Raw genomic sequence first — 12,969 nt, forward strand, 5'->3', positions numbered from 1 at the left:
CCAGGGGTTGCCAGGTGTCATCGACATGACAGCATTTTGTCAGAACCCTATGCTCCTGAGTGTGGCCAGCTCTCTTGTCCCCAGGTCCTCAGGTGACTCGGGTCAGGTGGGCTGTCTGTGGCTTGTGTGGACTTCTGCCCGTTGCAGTGTTGTCTGCTTGGCCGCCTTTGTGAAGCGCATTCCTCCTCAACCTCTGGACCGACATGGGCGGTGTCTGGCTCTGTTCTTCTTAAAGCAAGTTTGGTCAAGCTTGCTGCCTTTGAACTGTTTGGTAATACCCTCCAGAGCCTTAGGGGATTGCTACACCAGCCCCATCAGGTTTTCCCTGAGAGGAATAACACTATTTAAAATAGCATTTACTGTCAAACACTGGGAATGTAACAGTTAATAGTGGACTTTATTAGTACATGCCATGTACCAGGCACTATGTTAAGGGCTTTAATGCTTCTAGAAACACCATAGGGTAGCGGGTCTTCATTTTAATATGGGAAACCCAAGGTTTGGAGGGTTTCAGAACTTGCCAAGAGGTACCACAGCTACTCAGTGATGAAAGCAGCAAGCGAACCTACATCTGTTAGCTGGAAAATCTGTGCTTACATCACTGTTGCCTTCACTAACTCTTGAACCGTTGATCTAAAGAGTTAATGCAACTTACAAGCCTTTTTTTTTTTTTTTAAAGATTTTATTTATTTATTTGACAGAGAGAGATCACAGTAGGTAGAGAGGCAGGCAGAGAGAGGGGAAGGGAAGGAAGCAGGCCCCTGCTGAGCAGAGAGCCCGATGCGGGACTCGATCCCAGGACCCTGAGATCATGACCTGAGCCGAAGGCAGCGGCTTAACCCACTGAGCCACCCAGGCGCCCCAAGCCTTTTTTTTTTTTTTAATTAATTTATTTGACAGAGAGATCACAAGTAGGCAGAGAGGCAGGCAGAGAGGTGGGGGGGAAGCAGGCTCCTCGAGGAGCAGAGAGCCCGATGCGGGGCTCGATCCCAGGACTCTGAGATCATGACCTGAGCTAAAAGCAGAGGCTTTAACCCACTTAGCCACCCAGGCGCCCCTACAAGTGGTTTTTGTTTTGTTTTTTTTGTTTTTAATTTATTTATTTTTTTTCTGTTTATCCAATCTAAAAAGGCTGAAAAGCTCAGTGCAGATCATAGAACCTCAAAAACCCAGTGAAAGAATTATGGTGGGTCTCCAAGGGTCATTTGCAATGATTGGGGGTGGGGGTTGGAGGAGAGCTGTGGGCTATCATCCTCCGGCTGGAGCAGACAGCCTTTCCTCCAGTAACTTAGGATGCCAGCCAAGGCCAGGAGGAAAACATGATTCTCCTGAGGATTTGCTGCCTGGACACTTTCCTGCATTCGTATTTTCTCTCTGGTTGAAGTTCAGGGCTACAATTCTTGTTCATTCCGGTCAGAAAGTTGGCAGCTTGATCAATGATTTCCTGCACCTTGATGATAAATGGTTTTCCTCTTTAAGAGATAAATTTGTATTTTGGAGGTTTCAGTGTACTTTGATTTCTTTATAATGGAATTTCATTCAAATGAGTTTCTCAACTGTGACCTGTTCCAGGGCTCGCGGCCAAAGTAAATTGCCAAAGTAAATTGTGCTAATGAGGAATAAAAGAAACTTCAGGAAAATCATGTGCTCCTAAATTTCAGTCATGGATGAGACCTTGGGGGTCATCTAGTCCAGCCTTTTCATTTTATAGATAAGGAAATGGAGTCCCAGGGAGAGAAGAAGGAGCATGTCCAGGATCACGTCGCCACTTCTGGCTCATTCTACTGAAAGTACATCCACTGAAGGGTGTGGGGATGGTATTTTCTTGCTTCCTTTTTTTTTTTTTTTTTTAAGATTTTATTTATTTGAGAGAGGAGGAGAGAGCATGTACATGCGTACATGTCCAAGAGTGAGGGGAAGGACAGAGGAGGAGGGAGAAGGACCAGTAGACCCCTACTGAGCATGGCGCCCCACTGGGGGCTCAGGGGCTCATTCTCCCAACCCAGAGATCATGACCTGAGCAGGAATCAAAAGTTGCTTGCTTAATGCACTGAGCCACCCAGGTGTGCAGATTCTTTCTTTTAAACTAGGGAACGTTGTGGTTTGTAAATGGTCCCTGTTTTCCTTATAAAGCTCCTCCAGGTTCACCTTGTGGAACGGAAACTGGCAGGCTGGGTCCTGTGAGCCAGAAGGGTCCACTGCTTGCTTTTGCAAATCAAGTTTTATTGGCGCACAGCCACGCCCATTCCCTTCCCGCCCGTCCCGCAGGGGCAGACTTGGGGAGCTGCGGAGGTCCTAGGACCTGCAAAACCTAAACCGTTCCTGCTCTCACCCTTTACAGAAAGACCTTGCTAGAACCTGCTGTACAACTTCTGAAAAACATACAGAAAATCAAGGAACACTAAGAAAACAGTTAACCATGTCTGACCCTCGGGGACTTAGATGGATTCTCATTTTACCATTGTCCTGGCGAAATGGCTGTCAAATTTGTGGTTATTTTCTAAGGGTGAACTGCTAGAAGTGCAATTCCTGAGCCCGTGAGCGGGAGTGGGTTTGAGACTCCTGGCACTCGGTGCACAACTCACTTCTCAGCTCGCTCTCCTGCCCGCGGGTCCTGCACTCTGCCAGCATTCACCAGACCCACCAGAGCTCCGTGGCTAACTGTTTGTTTTACTTTCATTGATTCAGGGGTAGGTTCAAGGCAGTGGTCTGCGTCCTTTCTGCAGTGACGACATGCCTGGCGTTTGTCAAACCGGCCATCAACAACATCTCTTTGATGACCCTCGGGGTTCCTTGTACCGTGCTGCTCATTGCCGAGCTGAGGAGGTGGGTGCCTTTGTTCTTCCCCGCTAACCCCTGACTGTCCCTGGGTTGGGAACACAACAGCTTCTTTGTTTTTTGGGATTTTTTTGTTTGTTTGTTTTAGATTTATTTATTTGTGAGAGAGAGAGTGCACACATATGGGCAAGGAAAGGGGGGGAGGGAGAATCCCAAGCAGACTCCCTGCTGAGCTCAGAGCCTGATGCAGGGCTCGATCTCATGACCCAGAGATCATGACCTGAGCTGAAACTGAGAGTCAGGTGCTTAACCGACTGCACCACCCAGGCGCCTGGCTTCTGTTTTTTGTTTGCTTTTGGGTTTTGTTTTTTTACTGCCCTCAAGTGTGGAAGAGGCATTTAACTCTTCACGTAGAGTTAGTTCCTGGCTGTCGGGTTGGGAGCACATTGGATGGTTTAGCCCAAAATGTTAATGATTGCACCTCCAGAAAGAGGCAAGCAGCTGGTTCCTAGGTGCAGTGCACTAGCTCCCTGAGCAGGAACATCTCAAGGACATGGCGGGTGCCTAGGCCAGCCTGCAAGACTTAATTCTGTACAAAGAATAGATTTGTTCAGAGGAGAAGACCAGGGAGAAAAGTCCTAATGAGGCTGTTGCATTCACACACAGAAGGAAAAAGAAATGTCTATATATAAGGCAACAATGACTCCAGGCAGAAAACCGTGGACGGCGCTAGTCTCTCTGACACTTAGTGTCTTAGTTAAAGCCTGTCCGGTAAAGCCTTCGCTATTTGCGTAAGGATTTTCCTTTGGGAAGTTGTATGCTCAAGTTTAGGTTGATATCCAGAAACAATTTAGCCTTGTGTGTATATGACTTCTCCTCTAACCCCAAAATGCATCAAATCTCCGCCCTTACGGTGGTACTCAGAAAATGCTGCTTGTTCTTTGTGCCCATCTTGAGAAGTGCATTTTAATTCATGACTTTCTCCTTGTATCTGTCTTCCTTTGTGTGAGAGTTGCTCTGTGTGATGTGGCAACAGCTTTCTCTCAGTCTCTGTTTTGAGAGGAGACATGTGGTTTTTCCCACTGCTTTGACTCCGGCGGCTGCTTTGAATGTTGGCCATACCAGGCAGAGTCAAAGGTGACTGAAGAATTTAAAATAGTGTCTGGCAGAGGAAGGGTGCTGTCCAGTCTTGTCTGTTGGCTTTCCCCAGTAGCCTTGAAGGAGTGGAAAATGGAAAGACTGGTTTCAGAACACTAACAGGATTTTGAAGCTCTTTGGAAAACACACAAATTGCCAATAAAGAAATCTGAAATGGATTTGTAATCGTCCAGGGGTGCTGGCTGATATTAGGCCCGAATTGGATAGAATGTTGAGGACTTAGTTCTCTTTTTTGAGAACTCATTGCAATCTCGTTCATTTTAACTCTTGATGCTATGTTTTGGCCTAAAATTTTGTTAATTTTACACCAGCAGCTTAAGGGAAGGGAAAATATTTTTAATTCAGGGTACTTCAATAAGGACAAATGAGGGAAGACAGTGGTTAGGGGCAGATTACGGTTTGAATAAATCCTGCTTCATGAGTGTCGCTTTTAAGCAGGGAAACATTTTCCTTATTAAGATTTTACTTATTTATTTCAGAGGGAGAGAGAGAGCACGTGTGCACGAGCAAGGGGAGGGGCCGAGGGAGAAGCAGGCTCTCCATTGAGTAGGGAGCCTGACGTAGGACTTGATCCCAGGAGCCTGCGATCATGACTTGAGCCAAAGATGCTTCAACTGAGCCACCCAGCTACCCACATTTTCCTTTAATACTCTAATCTTTGTACGTGATTACAAAGGAAATCATCTGTTCCATACTTAAAAATCTTAGCCTCCGAAAAGCTAACCATCACTATAGCTCATTAGGAAGTGCCCTTCCTTCCGGCCAGGTCTGTCAGCCTCTGGATCATTCCGTCCATCTCCAATTCATACTTTATTCCTGTAAATGGCCTCCTGGGTCCTCAACCCTCCTTAAACAGTCCTTCCCATTGGAGCCTCTCCTGTCTTCCCTAGCTCTCACCTGTGCCCAGTCCAGGTCTGTCTTCAACCACCACCCTATCTCTCTTGTCTGTCACAGCCCAGCGTCTTAGAAGTGCGTATTATATCTATAAGTGATTTTTACACCCAACAAGGGGCTTGAACTTCCTCAAGACCCTGAGATTGAGAGTCACATGCTCTACCCACTGAGCTAGCCAGGCGCCACAGCCCAATGTCTTTAAAAGTTGCCTTTAGGGGTGCCTGGGTGGCTCAGTCGTTAAGCGTCTGCCTTTGGCTCAGGTTATGATCCCAGCGTCCTGGGATCGAGCCCCACATTGGGCTCTCTGCTCCACGGGAAGCCTGTGTTCCCTCTCTAGCTGTCTTTCTGTCAAATAAATAAATAAAATCTTTTTAAAAAGTTGCCTTCGTCCCTCAGCTCTCTTTTCTTCTCCAGCCCACTGCCATCTAGCTTCTGCCTCACTTCGGCACCCACGCCCCCTGGGGGTTGTATGCCCAGTGGCGGTTCCTTAGCCCTCCTGTATCTTCTGTGCTCTTCACTCAGCTCTTTGCACAATTCACGCCTCTCATGCTTGAAGTGCTCTTCTCCATGCCAGCCGGGAAGCCACACCCACCGGGGACTCCACTCACTCTGTAGCCACTTCTCTTCAGTCTCTGACAGGAGCTCCTTGTTTGCTACACACGTTTGCACGTGGGGGTCCTTCAAGGTGACCTCCGCTTTGGCTTTCCTATCTCTACACTTGGCCCTGGAAGATCTCATCGACAGCGGCAGCGTTCATTACCAAACACGTGCCAATGACTCCCAGGTGTGTGTCTGCCTCTGTCCTTCCTTCTACCTTCACCGTGGCGTGGCTAGACGCTTGCCCCACCTCTGGGTCCACCCCTCATAGCCATCTTGAATTCAAGCAGGTTCCTGATCCAACTTTTCTGGTTCTGGTTCTCCTAGTATTTCCAGCTGCAGTGAATGGGAACAGCATTTACCTGTTTGCTCAAAGCAGAGGTGTACGCCCTCTCCCTTCCCTGAACGTCCCATCCGATCACTTTCGTTTTTCTATTAGTTGACATTACAATTGACATTAAGTTGAGTATCCTCAGCATGGCCCCTGCATGCCTCTGATAGTCTCTTTTTTTTAGCTGATTTTGCAATTAGGATGAAGTTCAAAATCCTAACATGGCCCTCTCTGGCTGATCTGTCCTTCACGAATTTCCTCCTTTCATTCTGTCCTCTCGCTTCTCTGACCTTCCCTATCCCCAGGTCTTTGTTCATGCTGTCCCTGCCTGACTCCCCTGCTTGGCTCACTTCTGGCTCATTGTTGACTCACCTATTTGGCTCCCTTGCTCCTCACCTCACACTTCTTTCTGGCAGCCCTCCCAATTGTAATTAAAAAGTTATTTGTGCTGGGGCGCCTGGGTGGCTCCGTCATTAAGCCTCTGCCCTTCACTTGGGTCATGATCCCAGGTTCTGGGATCAAGCCCTGTGTCGGGCTCCCTGCCCAGCAGGGAGCCTGCTTCTCCTCTTCCTCTGCTTGTGTTCTCTCTCTCGCTGTATGTCTCTCTGCCAAATAAATGGGTGAAGTCTTTTAAAAAAAATGATTTGTGCTGTTTTTTTTTGTCGTCTTTGTTGTTGTTTAGTACCTGTCTCTTTTCTTGATGTTGACTCGATGGGCAGGAATGAGGCCCCTGTGTTCGCTGCTGTGTCCCAATTTCCCCTGAGTCCCAGCAAGGAAGGAGAAGTTGTTGGCTTGCTTTGGTCAAATTCCCAGACAGGGGATGCCCTTGCTGCTTTTTGCGTTTCCTTCCAGGACCTGCTCTGCTGACATTAGTGATAATCTGTAGTGCAGCAGCTCAATAGTTCCCATGCAGCCTCCCTCTGCTCGAAGGAGCTGGGGAGCTTTCTGTTTCTCATTAGCCTTGTTGCTAGAGCTTGTTTCTAGTCTTTTCTGATTTTCAGTGTCCTTTCTGAACTTTCAGACCATGTGGCAACGACATTTTATTTGGGGTTATGACTGGACATTTACTGAAATTTGTTTTGTCTTATTATCAAGTGACTCAGCTGCACTGAATATATTTTAATGTAGGTGCCTTTTTTTCCCCCCCTGGTTATAGGAGTGAGTCTGTTAAGGGCAACTTTGCAAATACAACGAAGGGTTAAGAAGAACCACAGATAACAGCCGAGATATTTTTTTTTTATTCTAGAATAGGGTTCTACTGTATATATCCCTTTTGTTCTGCTTTTTTCCTTTAATCTCATGTTGCTCTTTTGATAGGGGCCCTGAGAAGTGGGAATAAAACCCAAAGGAGCCCAGGTTTGGGCAAGACACAAGTGCAGATAGGCCTGGTCAGCAGCGGTAGTAGGACCTGTCCCTCTAAAAAAAGAGGAGGGGACAGAACCAGGCAACCTGGGACCCTGACTCTGCAGGCTTTCCTCCCAAGTGACTCATCATCTGGCAAGAGAGGCGGACTGTCACACACACACACTGCCTCTCCAGTATGCTGACCCCTGTTCTGGAGTGTTCTTAAGCCAAAGTTTCTAGGTTTAATTGAATTGAGTGTACATGGGTCCTCTTGTACCACATTGTCTGTAGTTGTTGACACTTGTTTTTGTCCTCTTTCATTTTATCTTTAGCAAGGCAAGAGTCCTTTTCATTTTGCCTTTCATAGTGCCTAGCATGCATTCAGAGAATTGGGTACCCAGTCAATGTGGTTACTTTAAAAAAAAAAAAATCTGGAAAAAAATGTGCTCCCTTAGGTCACTGGAATTCAAGTAACATTTTCCTTTACTTCCTTATTTATTCATTCAGCAAGCATTTATTTCATGTGTGTTCTGGGCCAGACAGTGCATATAGTTGGTGAAAAGCAGGTAGAGGTCCTACTCTCGTTGAGCTCCCTGTCTGACCGGATACTAGACCTTCAACAGATAATTACAGCAACGAAAACGATGTCGTCTTGTGACGAGTGTTATGAAGGAAAATGGTGGGTGCCCACGAGGCCGACAACATCACAGGGGTGGGGGCTGTCCGAGTAAGTCTATTTGAGAAGGCGCCCTGGAAGCGGAGACCTGAGGAGGCAGAGAAAGCTGAGCTGAGAAAGAGAGGAGTCTGTGAGGGCGACGTGCTCAACAAAGCTAAGTAGGAATTGAGTGCCTCCAGGCCTAGGCCTCTATCATTTCAAAAAAGTTTTCAAGGGAAGACATTTAGCTGTCCGACAAGACGGTATTCCAGTTTGTGTTTTTGAGGCCTTTGAACCTACTGCCCATCCTGGTTTTGCTGGTTGTACGATGCTTCCTCAGTTGGCCAGGAAAAGTCCCAACCAACCAGTCAGGCTTTTGACATTCGTGCAACAAATCTGAACACATAGCTGTGACCCCTTCTTGAAGTCACAGAGAGCTTGACTGACCTTGGAGCGGTCCATGGAAGGACAGAGACCTGAGGGAGGGCCGAGAAGTACTCTCGGCCACCAGCTGCCTCGGGGCCTTCTCCCCTAGGAATGGAAGTCACTCCTCCCCTTTACGAACGATTCAGGAACAAGGAAAGGAAATGGCGATGGGAATTTCTTTGGGCTGTTAGGATTGGTCTCTGAAAAACATTTTGTCCCGGTGTGCGTGAGAGCTCTTTCTATTCAGCAAATAGTGGGAGGCCTGTGTGTGTCCCGTGCTGTTCCTGGGGAAGACCACCTGTCCACAAGTAAACATCGAGGGTGCTAGAGGGGTTGGAATCCCTCCAGAGAAATCAGAAGAGAGAAGAGGGAAGTGGGGGGTGGGATATGAGAGTGTCACGTAGGGGTGGAGGCCCGTGGGGCGATTGTTAGCAGTGGTCAGGAAAGGGTTTCCTGAGGGGCATTGGAGCAGAGGCTGGGAGACGGTGAAGCATGTGGGTATGTGAGCGAGAGCTTTCCAGGAGCAGCAACAGCCAGTGCTAAGGTCAGGGGCACATGCCGGGGCTATCTGAGGCATACGAGGATCCCTCGGGGGCCGGGGGTTGATGACAGAGGCAGCGAGGGGCAGTGTATGTAGGAGAACAGGAGTTCGTTAAGGACATGTGAGATTTGGGTCTGTGTTACATGTGGGTGGGCGTGTCCAGACGGTCGCTGCATCTGTGAGTCTCTAGTCTGGGGGAGGCCTGGGTGAGAACACGGCTTTGGGAGTCCTCTGTGTATGGACGTGTGGAGTCTACATCCAGAAGCTTGGGGGGTGGTGTGGACAGGATGTTGGGTGGGGCCTCCAATGCCGAGGGTCTGGGGTTAGGGGCGTGGTAGGAGCCAGAAGAAGGGGGCCAGCAAGGTGGGTGACAGCCGGACTGAGGCTGACTCGCTTTCTGGATCCCTGTGCAGGTGTGACAACGTGCGTGTCTTTAAGCTGGGCCTCTTCTCGGGCCTCTGGTGGACCCTGGCGCTCTTCTGCTGGATCAGTGACCGAGCCTTCTGTGAGCTGCTGTCGTCCTTCCACTTTCCCTACCTGCACTGCGTGTGGTAAGCCCGGGCCGCCACACGGGTCTGCACCTGCTGGGCGTGCTTTTCCCTGCCCGGTGTGCGTGGGTGTGCAAGGGGATAGAGCACAGCCTAGGGGCACCTCTCTCCTCGCAGAGGCAGTCGGACCTCTCAGAAGCAATGGGAAGTATTGTCAAATGCGCCGTAGGCTCCAGGGAGCAGGCTTAGCCAGGACAAAAAGACCTAATTGTGTGTGCTTTGGGTCTGCGGTCCCTTACCTCTGGCTCCATTACTAAAGCATAAAGGAGTCTGAAAACTGAATCCGTAACCTGAGCTCTAGCTAGATCGCCCAGGGTCGGGTGGTGGGGGTGGGGAAGACTTGGAACAGAGGTGACGTGGGGACTGGGATGCCCAGGTGACCAGGTGAAGGCAGCACAGGTCACCTGGGGACAGTCTCACCCATGCATTTTACAGGTAGAAACGGATGCCCAGAGAAGTGAATTAATTGTTCAGAATCGCTCACCTGGGAATTCAGTCATTGGGAACTGGAGCAGCTGTGCATTGGATAGCTCAGGATATGCGGTTAAGTTAAAGAAAAAAGGCAGCAAGCAGTTTAAAAAATAAAAATTCAAAAAATAAAGATTTTATTTATTTGACAGAGAGAGACACAGTGAGAGAGGGAACACAAGCAGGGGGAGTGGGAGAGGGAGAAGCAGGCTTCTTTCCAAACAGGGAGTCCGATGCGGGGCTCAATCCCAAGACCCTGGGGCCATGACCTGAGCCAAAGGCAGACATGCAGACTGAGCCACCCGCATACACAAGCAGAGGGAGAAGCAGACTTCCTGCTGAGCAGGGAGTCCGATGTGGGGCTCAATCCCAGGACCCTGGAATCATGACCTCAGCCGAAGGCAGACGCTTAACCGACTGAACCACTCAGGCGCTCACAAGCAGTTTATTCAACAGCATGCAGACTCCTACACTCAGCACGCTGAGGAGGAAGTCGAATGGTTTTTTCCTATGAACTGCTTCAGCTCCAAACCCAGAGCCCTGTTTCTCTGTGCCCCAGAACTTCTGATTGCAAAAGAGAACAAGGACCAAGGGAAATCTGCTTTACGATGTCCCTTGTACATTGAGAGCTCCGGGGAGAATTCTAGTGGAAAGGAGCTGGAAAAACTTTATTAGATCCAAGATTCAGAAGAAGGTTGACTTCTATCGGGCGATGCCTAAAACTCTGTGGTTTGAAAGAACTTGTGTGAATGCCCTTGAATGTAGGAGCTTGTATAGATTGAGCATGAGACCCAACTTGCTCTTGGTTTAAGGCTTGGGGACTCCCAGGACTGTTTGCAAAAGACAAAACAATGTGAAACAGCATAAACTGAAGATTCCAGTATGAAGACTGGAATTTTTTTAGATTCAACCTTGACTCACACTAGTGAATTTATGCACGTTAATTTGAGTTATAATGGGGATAATAAACTGTAGATTCCAAGTGTACACTTGGATGAGTTTTGATAAATGTACACATGTGTGTAAATACGACCTCATTCAAGGTATAGTAAGTACATATTTTTATCAATCCAAGTTTCTTGGTAACCTTAGCAATTTAAGCAAAATTCAAAAATTAGATTGTAATAATGTTGGCTCAGACTTAAATTTGTTTCAAGTTTGGTGTAATTCCTGCTTTTTCAAAGTTGAATCATATTTTTGCCCCAGTTAAGATGCTTTAAGAACAGGGGCACCTGGCGGCTCAGTAGGTTAAGCCTCTGCCTTCAGCTCAGGTCATGATCTCAGGGTCCTGGGATCGAGTCCCGCATTGGGCTCTCTGCTCAACAGGGAGCCTGCTTCCCTCTCTCTCTCTCTGCCTACTTGTGATGCCTCTCTCTCTGTCAAATAAATAAAATCTTAAAAAAAAAAAAAGATGATTTAGAACAAATTTAAACAGAAGCATAGAGAGGCTCTCATAATTCCACTAAAGAATAACAATTGTTAACGGCCTAAGATTTTTTAAAAATTTTAAGTAATTTCTGCACCTAATATAGGGTTTGAACTCACAACCCCGGGATCAAGACTCACACACTCCCCTGACTGATTCTAGATTTTTCATGTCTGTTTCTCTAATCATACTTTTTGTAAATAAATCTCGCATCATTCTATAGGTGATATAAAGTGTTCTGTTTTGTTTTTTTCTTACATAGGGAATACTAGATTGTGGATGACTTTGCTTACCAGTGCATACATATTGTCTTCCACTTTTTTGTGTCTAATAAATACCTCCCAGTATAGATGCTTTAGAATTCATTTAGCCTACCTCTCTTTTAATAGGTAATTAGGTTATTTGTTCACATGCCTGCACATTTCCTTAGGTTAAATTTTATATATCTGTAGATTATATCTATACCTATTAGATACAGGTACATATAGATCTGTATCTCCAAAGTATTTTTTTTAAAAGATTTTATTTATTTATTTGACAAAGATCACAAGTAGGCAAAGAGGCAGGTGGAGAGAGAGGGGGAAGCAGGTTCCCTGCCAAGCAGAGAGCCCAATGTGGGGCTTGATCCCAGGACCATGAGATCATGACCTGAGCTGAAAGCAGAGGCTTAACCCACTGAGCCACCCAGGTGCCCCTGTATCTCTGAAATATTAATGCATACTTTTTATTAAAGTCTGTAAGATAATGCCTTTTATCCATACTTTCATATATACTAGATATTAACTCTTAACTCATGTTACCCTGGTTAAAAACATTTTTATTTTCATGTCTTTGTAAAAAACTAGCTTCATTGTTGAGCCTCTTTCACAGTTTAAGTTCAATGGGTGCATTTCTTCGTTTGAAAGGTACCTTTTCATTTGTCTTCCCTGCAGTGTTTCTATTTTTAAACAATTTCTATCTAGCAACCTGGTGTCTGGCACAGAGTAACCAGTCATTACCGTCCAGTATCTGTATGTATTATGCAAATCTGCATGCATATCAGCACAGACAGAATTCTACACTGAGCCCTCATGGAGGCAGTGGCCAGCTGCAGTGTTTATAGTGTGAGACCAAGGTCGATCATGCCATCTTCACCCACCCTGATTGGGTTAAAGGGCATCCTATGAAAGGATTAGTTTTTGAGAGCTCTTTGGAAAATAGGGATTTTATTTTATTTTTTGAGAGAGAGTGCACGTGTGTGAGAGGGTTGGGCAGAGGGAGAGGGAGAGAGAGACTCCTAAGCAGGCTCCATGCTCAGTAAGGAGTCCGACCCCGGGCTAGATCTCAGGATCCTCAGATCATGATCTGAGCTCAAATCAAGAGTCAGCTGCTTAACCGACTGAGCCACCCTCCAGAATATAGGGACTTTAACTGGTCATATGATACAAATATCTCACGCCCCCCTTTCCCATTTATCTTTCAGTGCATGAGGGTTTTTTGGTACCATATGGGTTATCAACAGTCATGTTCTCACATAAGTCAATCTCTTCTTGTAGGGTTTCTGGACTTTGTCAGTATCAGAAAGGCCTCCCCCACCAAAGTTCATAAAAATGTTTTCTCTGACTCTATTTTAAAAATGGATTTTAAATCTTTAGCTCATCTGGAATTTAATTTCAGTCTAGAGTAGAGGGAAGGGTTACCTGCTTTTAAATGGTCCTTGCTTGCTAAAGGATTCATATACGACTTCTTACGGACACAGTCAAGTGAGAAAGTTTCCCTACTAAGCTGTAAAAGCAGTTTTGTCTGTATAAAAGGATTCCTAAT

At 46.7% G+C, this 12,969-nt stretch overlaps 1 protein-coding gene and 1 long non-coding RNA gene across 3 annotated transcripts in view; one reads left to right on the forward strand and one right to left on the reverse strand.

The window, feature by feature from the left end:
- The window catches only part of LOC309846456, a 644,888-nt gene that overhangs the window by 256,420 nt on the left and 375,499 nt on the right, over positions 1 to 12,969 (reverse strand). The gene's annotated exons all lie outside the window — the stretch shown is intronic.
- Positions 1 to 12,969, forward strand: part of ACER2 (alkaline ceramidase 2) — a 32,859-nt gene that overhangs the window by 15,228 nt on the left and 4,662 nt on the right. For both annotated transcript variants that reach the window (XM_082695363.1, XM_082695364.1), the window contains 2 exons: positions 2,689 to 2,826; positions 9,138 to 9,275. In XM_082695363.1, the coding sequence (XP_082551489.1) occupies positions 2,689 to 2,826; positions 9,138 to 9,275 (276 nt within the window). The remainder of the gene's footprint in view (positions 1 to 2,688; positions 2,827 to 9,137; positions 9,276 to 12,969) is intronic.

This window comes from Mustela nivalis (assembly GCF_964662115.1).
Source record: "Mustela nivalis genome assembly, chromosome: 13".
Classification (NCBI taxonomy): domain Eukaryota; kingdom Metazoa; phylum Chordata; class Mammalia; order Carnivora; family Mustelidae; genus Mustela; species Mustela nivalis.